At 40.6% G+C, this 14,557-nt stretch overlaps 1 protein-coding gene across 3 annotated transcripts in view; it reads left to right on the forward strand.

Annotated features, from left to right (window-relative positions):
- The window catches only part of SCIN (scinderin), a 75,710-nt gene extending 65,739 nt beyond the window's left edge, over positions 1 to 9,971 (forward strand). For all 3 annotated transcript variants that reach the window (XM_086742416.1, XM_086742415.1, XM_086742414.1), the window contains exons 11-16: positions 2,668 to 2,838; positions 3,358 to 3,535; positions 4,018 to 4,139; positions 5,861 to 5,938; positions 7,260 to 7,320; positions 8,261 to 9,971. In XM_086742416.1, coding sequence (XP_086598542.1) covers positions 2,668 to 2,838; positions 3,358 to 3,535; positions 4,018 to 4,139; positions 5,861 to 5,938; positions 7,260 to 7,320; positions 8,261 to 8,394 — 744 coding nt within the window. In that variant the 3' untranslated portion in view covers positions 8,395 to 9,971. The remainder of the gene's footprint in view (positions 1 to 2,667; positions 2,839 to 3,357; positions 3,536 to 4,017; positions 4,140 to 5,860; positions 5,939 to 7,259; positions 7,321 to 8,260) is intronic.
- Positions 9,972 to 14,557: the final 4,586 nt, after the last annotated feature.

A 14,557-nucleotide genomic window follows, 5' to 3' on the forward strand; every position in this document is an offset into this window, starting at 1 on the left:
GTCCTGCCTAAGCCTTACAGAGTCTCTCCATGGTCAGTGGAGACCAGAGGATAAGATCCTCCCAGAGCAACTCACTCTGAAAGCAGTGTCTGACAGGGCTATGGCCCTGTGTGAGCTCCTTTGTCTCCTTTTGATTTTGTAGGAAGCTGTGATGTTTAGCCCAGACAAAATGCCTGACTTTCAGAGGGCCAGAACTGGGAGACATAAAAGCCACATGCCAGCCAGAAGGGGAGAGCCTGCAGGAACCGTGCTGTAGGGTCTGGCTTGTCCCTGCCATAGTGAGGAACAGAACTTCAGTTTTCCATCCCCTAGTGCTTGCAGCTCTGGGAAAGTAGGAGACATATCCTCACTTGCAGAAACAGGGTGTGCAAGGCAAGGCGCAGGACACAGGCAGCTAAAAGGTGTGAGGAGATAAGCTAGTCCTAGCATGCCTAGGGTGTGTGCTCTTCCTTCATCACTAGTGAGGAATGGCGGGCAGGTGGAGAGGTGAGAGGTCTTCTTTTTTCACAGAAAGGCTAGAGCTGGAAGATGACCAGGGATAGGCAGAGATTTTCGAGGCAGCAGGAGATAATTCTGTGTTTCCCACTTCTTAATTACCAAAATAAAGAGCTTCCCCCACCCACCAAGGTACAGTTAATTTAGATGGCAGATGATACTTTTAGCTATTAATCAGTTATGATTTATGATTGAAATTATATTAATGAAGGATTAGAACACTTCTAGGTAATTATTCCTTGAAATATTCCCAAAGCATGTTCTCTATTTGGACAGAGTTCAGCAGAATGTGGTCCTACCTCATACCTAAGGCCAATACTAATACTAAAGTAATAATAATACTACTACTAACAGCCGCAATGATAACGTGCTTAAAAAGCCTTTTCAGTAAAGCTGAAGGAGATCCATCTCACTGCAACAGCCATGATACCTAAAGCACTGTTAGCCTGCAATTTAGGAACATATGTATGTGTGTATATGTGTGTGTGCGTATATACACATATATATGCATGTATACACATATACACATGCATTCATATCCATGTATGCATAAGAAGGGCGTGGACCTGTTGAAGGTAGTCCAGAGCAGGGCCATGAAGATGATCAGAGGGCTGGAGCACCTCTTTTAATGAAGAGAGGCTGAGAGAGTTGGGGCTGTTCAGCCTGGAGAAGAGGAGGCTCCAGGGAGACTGTATAGCGATCTCCCAGTACCTAAAGGGGGCCTACAGGAAAGACAGGGAGAAATTATTTAATGGGGCCTGTTGTGACAGTACGAGGGGTAATGGTTTTAAAATAGAAGGAGGTAGATTCAGATTAGACATAAGGAAAAACATTTTTTACAATGAGGGTGGTGGAACCCTGGCACAGGTTGCCCAGAGAGGTGGTGAATGCCCCATCCCTGGAAATGTTCAAGGCCAGGTTAGACGGGGCTCTGAGCAACCTGATCTGGTTGGAGATGTCCCTGCTCCTTGCAGGGGGGTTGGACTAGATGACCTTTAGGGGTTCCTTCCAACCCAAACCATCCTATGACTCTATGTACATGGCTACCTACACTATATGTGCTTAACACCTCTGTTAGCATGATTTGAAAGGTCTAACCGTACTATTTTCTGATCGCTAGATGGCACTGCAGTACAAATTACGATTAAAAAAAAAAAAGCCGTTCCCGTGTTCGTTTTGCAGGAATAGGTTTCCCTCGGCATTTTTTTGTGGATGTTGTTTTTCTGTTAGGTGGGCGGGTGGGCGGGGGGAATTGCCGTTTGTAAAATCCTGCCGCAGTTTGGCACCTACAACGATACGGGCCCTAGGGTACCCTTACCAGGCAACTGTACCTCTCTGTCCCCCGGTGAGACAAGCAGAAGCAACGGGACCCCCGCTCTGCCCCCGCCGCCGCGGGCAGGGCGCAGGGCCCGGGCTCGCCACCTCACCCCCCTCCGCCTCCGCGGGCTGCCAGCAGACTCCGGCCCTCACCCCGCCCCCGTCCCCCCGCTTTATTTCCAGGAGTGAAAGGCAGGGACCCGCAACCCCCACACCTTGGCGGGTGGTGCTGTTCTAAAGGAAGAAGACACCGTTGTATACAAATAATTGTTGTCATACATTAACCTAAAAATAGTCACTCTTCATAGCTCAACGGTTTTTTGGGGGGATTGGAATACATCTTTTGCATCTGTAATGGAAGTTCATTTTTGTCTTCCATGTTATCCTCTGCAAGACAGATTTACGCTCATCTTTTTCCTCCTCTTGCAAATAAAATACACATAGAAATAATGGAACAAGATAAGTAACCATTATATTCTGCTTAAATTCTGCTAAACTTGCAAGGTTTTCAGGAGAATTAAGTCACTCTATAAAACTCTGTGACATGACAGTTCTTTTGAAAAAGAGTAATTTTTTTTTCTTACAGTAGATAGCAGCCATTTTAATCAGCTAAACATTATGTTAGAAGTTTGAATCTTGTCTTTGTGTCAGCATGATTGACAAAAAATTCTCACAAATGCTCTAACTTTAATGTGTCTGGAACTATATTTTTAGATCTTCTCAGCTTGCCACTTCTCATTTGTGCTAACATACTTGGCATTATTGGCTAACATCCCCTCTGCTAGTCAACAAAGACCAAAAATAACTACCTGTGTCCTTCTGTTCCTTTTATTGCATTTCTTTACGTATGTGCAGATCCGAGTCAGCCAAGGCAAAGAGCCTGCACATTTACTGAGCTTGTTCAAAAACAAACCACTTATTGTCTACAAGGATGGGACATCCAAGAAGGAAGGTCAGAAACCCTCTACACCCACACGACTCTTCCAAATCCGCAGGAACCTGGCAGCTATTACTAGGATTGCAGAGGTAAGGTCACCTCCTCAGTAAACCAACTACTCCCCATGGAAGATGGTATAGATGCCATGAGCCTTTCCAAGTAATCTTGTTTGGTAGTCACAGCTGGTAGGAGCGCAGAACTCCAAATCAAATCCACTGCTCTATGTGATCAACCCATCTAGTAAAGAGAATATGCTGTATCTGGCTGCCACCAATCTACATCTTTCTGAGGAAATAATAAGAACACATGTAGTGAAGTCAGCTGACAAAGAATAGTCAAGGAATCAGCAACCCTTATGAGACAGTCTTTCCTACTTTATGAGATAGTCTTTCCTACCACCAAAGAGTCCTAAGTTTTGCCCTTCGGCTCAGTTCCCTGTCTCTAGTTAAGTTCTTCTCTAATTTATATCAGTATAAATCTAGGGAAAATTTGAAGGAAAAAAAAGCATAGCTGATTAATATCTATCTACACATTTTATATAAGCATGCAAAATAGTGATCACATTACTTGAAAATATGAAGAATAAAACAATTTCTTTTTTGATCTAGGTTGATGTTGACGCAATGTCACTGAACTCTAATGATGTCTTTGTTCTGAAACTGCCAAACAACTCTGGCTACACCTGGGTAGGAAAAGGAGCAAACAAAGAAGAGGAACAAGGAGCTCAGTACATTGCCAGTGTTCTTAAATGCCAGACTGCTAAGATTAATGAAGGCCAGGAACCAGGTTAGTATGAGGCCACGTGGTTGCTAATAGGCAGCTGAGAATACACAGCATTGCATGGAAATACAGCCTACATGGTTTTTGTGATCATGTATTTTGTTGGCAGAAGTATATGGTCACCCTCTCCCTTTGAAAATCCAACCTGACATTTTACCATGGACATCTATCCAGACTTGGCTGATGCACAAGCAGTGCAATGCCCTGGAAGTCTGTACAGCAGTAGCAGGAGCTGCAAAGGAATGTGCTACTTTCTTCCCCCTGAGTGCCTACAAGGGGAGAAAGACCTAGTGCATTGCTCTTTCTAGGTCTCCAAAAGATATCTTCATTGTTGTTTTGACAAACTGTAGGAAGAGCTGCAAGAAAATGCACCCATCTTTGAGACAGAAAAGAAGATATTTTTGGGGGATTCTTGAGACAGTATCTAACAAGCTAAAACATCAAATGTTAAATCCACTCCTCAATAAATTATATATTGTGTGTTTCAGAGGGATTCTGGAAAGCACTTGGAGGTAAAAAAAAATATCAGACTTCATCACAACTCTTGACAAAGGCTGAAGATCATCCCCCTCGCCTGTATGGTTGTTCTAATAAGACTGGCAGATTTATTGTGAGTATATGAGGGATACTTTCCTCTCTGTTTAATTACATATTTTCTGGTATATTTTGCCCTGGGAATCAGCAGACATTACATGAATTTGAGGATCTGGCTTAGTTAGCTGTGCTTAGCAAGAACTATAGAGTTGAGGTTGAGTGCTTTAAATCAACCCAAATGCAAAGGATGGACAGGAGAATTAATACTGCAGAAGTTTGCACACAGAGCCTTCTCCAGCCTGGGACTAGAGCCTTGCAGATGGAAAAAGATAAGCCATTTGCCCAATCAAAAGCAATTATGTTCTTGCAGATCATTGCCAGACTGCTATCATTTCACTGAGAAAGTGCTGGTCAGTACCTTGCCCCTTATGTGTTTGATAGTGGTGGTGAGGAAAAGAAATATCCCTTGCCAAAAATCCCTAGCAGCCTGAATTTTTCCATAGAGATTTAATACACGTAATTATGCCTCTAAGGTATTGGCCTGTGCTCAAGGAGGTAGGAAGACCTATTTCCTTAGCAGAAGTACCCAGAGGTGTGCACTGGGTATTAAGCCTGTGATTCAGGCTTAATTACTTAATGTGTTCTGGGAGGGCAAGGCTGTGTCACAGTTTGGCATGGATGCACTGATTTTTAAGTAGGGGACATAGTTGGCTACCATCTCTGCAGTCTCCTGAAGGCACAGCCCATTCATTTGGAGAGGGATAAAACAAATAGGATTCTTTAATAAGGAGTTTAAAATCTTGTGAGAGCAGTAAAGTGTATTTTTCTAGCAAGCTTCTAAAACACTCCTGTGAAATACAGCAAGCCTCTAGTCTGCTGGGAGCTACACACTTGTTTGGGTTTTGTTTAAATTCCCTCCACATTCTGTGAAAACTCCTCTTTCCTGTGCTGTTTCTCTAGTAACAGAATCACCAGTGTTAGAGCTCACCAGAAGAGGTAGGTCAGATCACTCTGACCTTCTGGCCACCATAACAGAGGGTGGGGAAAAGGAATGTCTTTCGCACCATCTGCTTACTGGCTCTTTAGCACTCCTACAAGACCAAGCAGAGCCAAACCCTTGACAGTCCTTTAAAAGCAGAGGGCTGACCACTAGTGACATTATTATCTCTCCTTCTCATACAAAGTAACATTAAACTGTTTTCCTATCTGCCTGCACATCCTTTGAAGAAGCAAGCTGTCTGCCTTTCCTTTGGGGACTAATCCTCAACGGCTTAATCAACTGTAATGTCCCATTGTCAAGTGACTGGAAAGCTTGCCTGGGTGTGTATTTCATCACTGAGTTCACCCACTGCAAACCAAAGCAGTTGCCTTTGCTTATAAACGAATGTAAGCTGCATGAATATATCAGCTGATCCCAGCTGATTGATTTAGTTTGCTTGGTACAAGGTGCTCTGTGGAAATTTCCCTGGCCCCTTCTTCTGGCAGATCTCAGTTCCAACTTAACAATAGTCACAATATCCTCTGCCTCTCCTGAGGATATCCTATCAATTCTGACAAACTGAGAGCTGATTTTATAGGACATGCAATTATGTGATTTGTTTCCTTTCAGTGAAACACCCTTGACACATTAATTGAATCAGTTTAGGGCTTGACCTTTAAGGAGCAAAAAGCATTGCACACCAGCATCTGGACTTATCCTTTAAAAATATCTTCGGTCTGCACAAAATCATAATATCTTGATAAATCATTAAAAAACAAACAAACAAAAAAAAAAACCAAACATAATATCCTTTTTAGATTGAGGAGGTCCCAGGAGAATTCACTCAGGATGATTTGGCTGAAGATGATGTCATGTTGCTGGATGCTTGGGAGCAGGTAAGCTGTGTACTTGACCACTGCTTTTTGTGGTAACAAGGATAGTTTATTCTTAACCACTTAGATCATAAGATGGGAGGAAAATTCATATTTGTGAAAATGGAAGAGGTTTTGTTTTCTTTAAATTATACCAACCAGAGCTGTATTTTTTGAGCTATAGGATGTGCTAGTGTGAACATACATGATTGAATTTCCAAGCATAATGTGGGACCACAGCAGGCACTCCCCTTTAAAACCAATGGAGGCTGCAAGAGAGTAAGCCCCAGCAGTGTTCTGAAAGGCTCTCAATAATGTTCTTGACTTTATCACTAAAACTGATTAATTTTAAAAAAGAAAGTTATTGCATAAAAGATAATCAAAAGCCACAAAATCCATGTAGCAGTAGCACCTACAAAAAGTGTTACTAGAGAAGGAGACAAACACTAGACCCTGACACAGATTTCTTCAGAAGAACTGGATGGAGAGTGGCAGAAACAATCTCCATCATTTGCCCAGGTTCACTGAAAACTGAAAATGTTGAGAGCTTTTTGGATGACAGGCAAACTTACAGTAGGTACAGAGGACACATCTGTTTCTCACAGGATATTCTTTCTACTCTTCCTCTCCCCTTGGAGGGAACGGGGAAGAAGGCCAGAGATCCCATGCTTTAGCTGTCTTCTTCAGCCTAACCCTTAAGGAAAAAAAAGGCTGAGGTTTTTGGAAATGAGAAGGAACATTCAAGATCCCAAGAGTGTTGGGGGAAGGTGAATGGAAGAGCTGGATGGAGAGTAGTTGGGATATATTGACTCAGGTAAGAAGAAAAGAAGTCCAGGACATGTAGCTGGTTTCCAGAAAAAAAAAAAAAAACAAACAATATGTGGGGATTGCAGCTCGAGGCTCTGGTTGTTGGGTTACTCAGTGGATCATCTATCAGTTACCTGGGTAGCACCGATCACAGGGCACAAGCGTTGATACGCATGCGGAGCTCTAACCAGAAACAGTTCCCGTTCAGTGTTTTTACCTGCACCTAAAGAGCAATTTCCCTGGAGAATCATAAAAGATATTCATGGAAAAGGTAATTAGAGTGCCTTTCATCAGAGTGCATAAAGATCTGGCCATCCAGTGTGAAGAGAGTGATGAGATTTCCGAGGATAGAACTACAGTGTCTTGCAAGGAAATAAAAAAAAAATCATCAATTGTGGTTTGTGAGAGCTGTGTATCTCTGCAGTCTTTTCATAGTGTATAGTCTTTCTCCTAGTGGAATGAACTATCTTGTACTTTACCTGCTTACTTATCCTTACAACAACATGGCAGCTGTATCATTTTTTTCCTCTGTTTGCAGGTTTTTGTCTGGATTGGGAAGGATGCTAATGAAACAGAGCGACAGGAATCAGTTAAATCTGGTAAATCAAATCAATTTGGCAGAATTCTAAGTGAAGTAACATCAACATTACTTAAATAAGTGAAAAAAAAAGTAGAAGAAATCTAGTTACATTTACAGTGTTTGAAAGGGTTACTGAGCTTATTAGGATTTAATCCTGGAGAAGATTATTTTCACCTTTAAATGTTCTTTCAATTTTATTGTACCTTACTTATCTGTAAGTTTATGAAGGGTTAAATTAATCAAGATAGCATTACTAGGCTTCAGAGCTTTTTAAAGAATATATAGGAGAGCTCCATGAAAAGAAATTGCACTGAAAAGAGAAAGAATTTAAAAGGACATACCTACTGGGCTGCACCCTACTCTAATGTGTACAGTCAAAGGAATGCCAACAAATCCTCAAGTCCGTACACTGAGTTAAATTTGGAGGAGGAAATTCCAGTTGCAGAACAAATCAAGACAACTCATTTGGAGTGCACCTTCTCGAAAAATTGTGTCATCTCTGTGTGTGATTTCACATAGCGGAGCCATTCTGACAAAGTTTGTGATAAAAACACTTGCAAGTATTTCCCTGGAGGAGCTAGGGTTACCTAGCTGTGTTTCCGATATGTACAGATGTCATGTTGCAATGTCAAGGGAAACTATACTGGCTTTTACATAGGAAAAACAGGAATGAAGCTCGTGCATCTGCACAGCACCTGCAAATTCTTCCTGTTCAAGAGCCAAACCTCAGCTGTATGGCAAAGAACTGATCAGAGCAACAATCCCTCTGTTTTAACCTTGTGGAAAATTCCTTCACTGGTAGCTGGGAGAAATCAGCAATTACCTGATCATTTCATTGCCTTTGAAATAATTTAATTGAATAATGTGTTATAGCAGCCCTAGGTTCTTTCAGTAGGGCTTTTTATGTATTTTTTATACCAAAGGAATTAACTAATATTTTATTTCCTCTCTGTTTTTAGCCAAACGCTATATTGAAACAGATCCTTCTGGCAGAGATAAGGGGACCCCCATTGTAATTGTGAAGCAGGGCCATGAACCCCCAACATTCACAGGCTGGTTTCTGGCTTGGGACTCCAACAAATGGAAGAACTGATCTATCCAAGGAGGCTTCAGCTTCAAGCCAAAGAATGATCAGAGCCCAGCTGCTTGCTAGTATTTTTAAGCATAAGCTTAAGCAACAATGTGATGCATCTGTTGTTACATTTTCCTGAGCTTTGATATATTTCAGTGAAAACCCCAGAAATTCTTAGCACTGGAAAGGATAAATGAGAATTGTAAACTGGTCAAATGGGGTGAGTGGGGCTTTTCATGTATGGAAAGCTCTACCAGTACTTTGTTTAATCTATTGACTCTTCAAACAGAAGCTGTGGATAAATTTATTTTAATGTGCTTAAATGGGCCAAATTCTGCCTTCATTTAAAAATGCAAAATAATGTCACAGAAATTCCTTCAGATTAAGGTCAGCATAATATTGTGCAGAATCTGGCCTGATAAAGGACTAATTCTACATCTGTTGCAAGGGTAAGACTGGACACGATTTCCTTACTAGGCCAAAATATTGCCACACTCACGTAAAATTTCAGATGATGCCTGATCCAGAGTGGGAGCTGTGTGTTGCAGGGGGCAAGTAAGGGATGGATGTTTTGAGAAAGCTCTGCTTAACATGTTTGCTTGTCTTGTTAATATATATATTTGGAGCTTTTGACTGAATGGCTGTAAGAATATGAAGCCAACAAAGGTGGTTTTTTTTTGAGGGACTGTCTAGCTTGTAATTAATTTCTTTAGATTTATCTCTGTGAACCACCTCCAGCTCCACCAGGTCTTTTAAACCAAAGCTATTAAACATGTTCTAATGCACTAGTGCTTTTAAGTGGAAGCAGAAGTAACAGCTTCAAAAATACGTACTCTGCCTTAACCAGGTTGCACTTAAGCCTTACTTCGTCTTGGTTGCCTTACTCAGCAGTACTCAGTTCCTTTCCAGCATGCAGACTGCTCACCTTGTCAGGTGCAGGATGGGTTTCTACTCGTTTTCTATGCAGGTCTTAGTCAAATATCAAGTACATCAAGCACAAGGAAACCCCTTGTTTCAGTAGCATTCCACATCCTGGGAATTTAGAGTATGAGTACGCACTATAAAATATAGCCTTCTCTTTTCTCTCAGATACGGTTATTTGGGCTTTTTTTTTATTCTGGTGAATTTAAGAGTAATTTTTCAAAGTGTTGGTTTTTTTTTTTTTTTTTTTGTAATTTAGCCAGAAAAGTCTACGTAAGGGCAGTGGGAAAAATTGTGCTTCAGATCTTTAGCACTGCTTTGATCACTTATCCTATAATGCTTGTTTTAAACAACAATTTTGTACAGCTGTAAATCTTGTCAATGTGGCTTTTTAATGAAGGCATTTCAATGGTTTTATTATTCTTGTAAGTTAGGTTGGAAAGTGAAATTTTAGACATTTTTGTACTTTTTTAACATGATTGTGATTTTGAATCTGGGTAATGCAAAAGAGTGAATTTAGTCTGAGCTCATAATCAATGACAAAAGAATTGTGAAGCTAAGAGATTAATTATAGGAGTTTGTTAGCTTTAAACATTTGTTTAAATCTTTGCTAATATAACTGGGCTGTATCTGAATGTAATTTCATTTAAAATAAAATTACAAAAAACAATATTCTATATGCCGAGCTGATCTTGCTCTCTCTGACATATTGTTGCTCAGTGCTTCCACTGATGCCTACCAAAACTTCCTAAAAAACCCAATAGGTACCTTCCTTTCTAGATGGTCAATGCAATGAGAAGTTACATGGTTTTACTTTGGTGCCATCTTACCCAATGGAGGGTTAACTTCCCAACAACTTGGAAGTTACAAACCTAAGTGAAAATCAAAGAACTGGGTGCTTATTAGCTTGTGATTTCATCTTAAAAAAAAAAAAAAAAAACAACCTACCATTATTCTTATCAAACTCTTTGGCTTTATAACTTTCTGCTTGCAAAAAATGATTGACTATAGAAGTTACTATTTTATAAAACAGGAGGAAATAGGTGTATGTTTATTGTTAAAGGATAGGTCTTGCTTTTTATTTCTGAGAGCAGATAAGGAGATGTCCTTCTCTTGTTGAAAGGAGCACAAAAGCCTTTTCAGTTCCTCAGCTACTGCACTTCATGCAGCCTCTGAGCAGCCTGTAATTATTTGATGGTTGTCTTTGAAGTGTACATATGATTATTCTCATTTTTAAAAAAATAACAGTTTTAGTAGCTTCTTAACCAAGGATTAGACAAGGTTTGCCCTCTTTGTACATAAACGTCTTCCAGAACACTGAGGGCTCTGAACTTGGCGCAATCTGCCAGTGTATTCTGCCACACTGTGAAAGCCTCTTTTCAGTTCCCTCTCACAAGACAGAAGAGCTTTTGTGGTCTCCTGGCCTGGGCATTTGGGTTTACAATACAGTGTCCTGGCACATTGACTACTGATGTTGAGAAGAGCATTGAGAGCTTATAACGGAACAGTGTTCTCAACTGGGCTTTCAGCACAACAGCTGCTAACAACATTGTTCTTGGATTTACTTGCTAGCGAGGAAGTTTATTTTTCATATATATGTGCAGTACGCACAAAGCTTTATCTCTTTTTCTCTCTGAAGAAGAGAGAGAGGGAGGGAGGGAGGACAGACAAGATGGACTATGAGTGCTTGGAAGTATTAAAGATGAAGCTGTTTCCAAGAAAATATTTAAGCACATAAGTTTATGAATACACATAACAAACCTCTCTGCCTTGTTTTCAGAATAAATAGAAAAAATTGTGCAGATGTATGCAGTACAGTCAAGTTCAATAAAATAAGCTGTATCTTGCATCATTATCACACAGTAATAGTAGGTTCACCCTATTTGTAATGGCAAAATTAGACCCTGAGTTAGCAGTTTATTATGCTACCAAACAGCAAGTACTCATATGTTCTATTGGTTGTAAATACAGCATCATTTTTCATCTTTGTTTTATAGAATTTCATTGCAACAGAAAGATTATAGGAATCCTTAGAGCCAACAGGACATCATAATAATATATAGTATTGGTAGTTCACATCAAATAGCGTAATCTTAGAATATAATTACAGATTGTACACTGGAGAGGAGCCAGCCTCTGGAATCACTGCTCTAAATATCCATTTTGACCATAGCACATAGTGCTAGATAGCATCAGATCTGCTGTAAATGATTATGTTAAATGTAGCGAAATTCAATTGAATAGATTGATCTCTTGCCAGTTCAGACTCACATAGGCTTCCCTTGGAACAACAAGAAAATTATGAAGATGGTAGACAGTGGGATTGTGGTACTCAGTTCTCACAGGAGAACTAAGAATCATACAGAAAATATTTTGTTCACTGGACTGTAGCAGGAGGTGCTCTCAGACATCTCTATAGGCTACAGGAACACTTCTTGTTATAAACATTGTGATCTTCTTGTACTCTTCATTTTTACTGGATCTAAAAAAAAAGCTAAAAAAAAAAAAAGCCCAAACAAGCCTATTCTTCTCCACAGACTGAAGTTGCTCTTCAGAGTCCATTTCTCTACAGGAAAGCTTGAAAAAAAAAACCTTCAAACTTTGATTTAGAATGCAATCTCTTCTTTGGCATCCCACGGAAGTTGTGCCCTTATGGCTTCACTGAGCCAAATATAAGTATATAAGACAAAAAAAAATATTATCTCATAAAAAGAGAGCTAGATAATACTCTAATGTGATGACTTTCCAAATCCTTACTTTTTCTTTAGATAGGGAAAAATACACTTTTCCTCTCTTATGACTAGGACTTTTGCTGCTAAAATCAAAGGAACTTCTGATTTAATTGAAAACGCACTCAGATCTTAACTCCACTACACATCCTTAATGTCTCATTACATCCTTTCTAGACAGGCCTAAAGTTACTTTGACCTCCCCTGACTATTAACATATTACCTTATGCTAAAAATCAATAAACTACACTCATTTCAATTAAAGCTTCCAATGTGCAAAAGGGAGAAGGGCAGACCAGTGGGAATTGGGAGGCCTACCATGCCACAAAATTGGTTGATGACTGTTCTGGCCCTTCTCCCCTTGCATGTAATTTTCCTGTTGACGTTAAAGCACATTTGCATTACTGGAAAAAAAAAAAAAATCAGCCTGTACCAAGCTTCTTCCTAAGTGCATTCACACTTCCATTTTGCAAGTGCTATGAGTGTACTGAAGTCCACAAGATCGTACCTTTTACCATCACATTTAATCAGTCAGCAGTGAAACGTAGACCTCCTCACAAATAAAATGAAAGCATCAAGTGAAAACATTAGTTTTTATTGTTTGGTAGACTACAGATCATTTGCTCAGAAAATTACCTGGATAGGGGAAGTAGCACCAGTGAAGGTACGTGCAATGTTTCTTCAGGAATGTATCAGGAAACAAAGCAGGGAGGCTGGGAAAATCTGAACGGTATGCCTCTGCAACGCCCAGAGATAGGCACGTTTTCTTTAGCAACAATAATGCTTTGACTACTTTAACAAAGCCTCTTGATCAGTGCTACAAGAACATAGCTGTCCCTGCTGCTCTTTCACAGATTTCACAGGGGTGACTCAGGGTGATTTCACAGCAGTTTGCACTATTAACACCAAGGCTGAATGCAATCAGGTGATTTTAACATCATTTACCTGATAGTTGACCATGCTTTGTGTTGTCTGATGCCCTTCCTCCAGTAGAACCACCTACAGCAACAGTCCCGGAACCTAAGACAAATTTCGCTTCCGGTTTAGATTTTCACAGAGGTGGCTCAGAAAGGTCACAGGTTTCCTGTAACAGGCATGGCAGCACAGCAGAGTCCCCATTTAACCAACTGAGTGAAGCTGTAAGTACCTTTGTTGGTGCCAGAGACTGCTGTCCTTCCCACCACAAATCAGCTGCTCTCCTACTGGACTTGGGCAAGAAGTGATATGTAGCAGGGAGAAGAGACAGGAGTGGCAGCGAATGTCTTATCAGCAAGGACAACAGCCAAGAAGCCCACTCTAACAATCCCCTACTTCCTTACTAGATAGTCCCAGTCAACAGTTGGTATCTCACACACCTTCTGCTGCCAGACTCTGTCCCATCCCACCATTTGAAGATACATCCATTTGCATCCACTAACTAAATATCCCACTGGTGAATGCTCAAAGCGATTGTTTTTAAGATTGTGTGAGGAAAGGTAATGGAAATTTGTCCTGCATTTAAAGCAGCAATCCAGGACTCTGGTAACCTGCATTTCCTGTGGTCTGTGTATCCTTGTGCAACCTGAAATAAATCACTGAATTTCTATGCTTCTATTCTTCACCTATTAAGTAAGGATTTCTTCCATCTTCTCCCTGTTTATTTAAGCTGCACTGTCTTTTACCGTCTGTTTGTACAAAGCTTGACCTAGTGAAGTCACTTCTCAACACTGTCATCTTGTAGATACTGCTCATAATCCAGGCAGCTGCCAGGGTTGTTAGTGCCAAGCTGTACAGACCTGCTCGGAGCAAGATCAGACAATGAGACAAGTGCCATGGCGCGCAGATGTGCTGAGGCATGGGTGCAGCTCCACCAGCAGTAGCATTGGGGTATTGGAGCATTGGAGCTGGCCCAGCTGAGACATAAAGCTTTTACAATATAAGACAATATGAGCAAAAATACTTCTCCCTAGCAGTATAGGGAATAGCAAAATCTCCAGGTGCCTCTTTACTTTGACCTGGAGAGTGAGAACATTTGCTTTTAAAAGGTATGACCACTTGTCTGATCTCCCAGGCCCTTACATTTTTCTGCTGCTGTTGTTAAAGACACAAGGCCCCTCTGCAGTACAGCTAGCTTTGTTTCTGGCAAGCGATATTTTCTGGGTGACTCAAGGACTGTGGCTGTTGACAATTTATTGGATCTATCTTCTTTCATTACTGAATTATACTGGGTAACAGACATCTGCTGACATGGCTTCAACGCAGAGGTGTCCTGTCCACGGTAAAGAGTATGAACTGAGAGGACCAAGAAGTGCCTGCTGACTACAGATGGAAGGATGAAGATAACTGACAAATATCTTGTTTATTTTGAGGCCTTGGTTTTGCATTTTAATGGTAACTCCACTCTTGAAATGTCTGCTGGCTGTCACTATTGGTTTCACACAAAAGGAAGAATTTTATAGTTCGGTAACAGTGAAAGCTTGGAGTTAGGGACACCATGGTGACTGCTAATGGCTGTCGTTTTATCTAAACTCTGAAGTATCACAGGTTTGAAAAAC

The sequence above is a fragment of the Chlamydotis macqueenii genome, chromosome 2, assembly GCF_036417535.1.
Source record: "Chlamydotis macqueenii isolate bChlMac1 chromosome 2, bChlMac1.mat, whole genome shotgun sequence".
In the NCBI taxonomy this organism is placed as follows: domain Eukaryota; kingdom Metazoa; phylum Chordata; class Aves; order Otidiformes; family Otididae; genus Chlamydotis; species Chlamydotis macqueenii.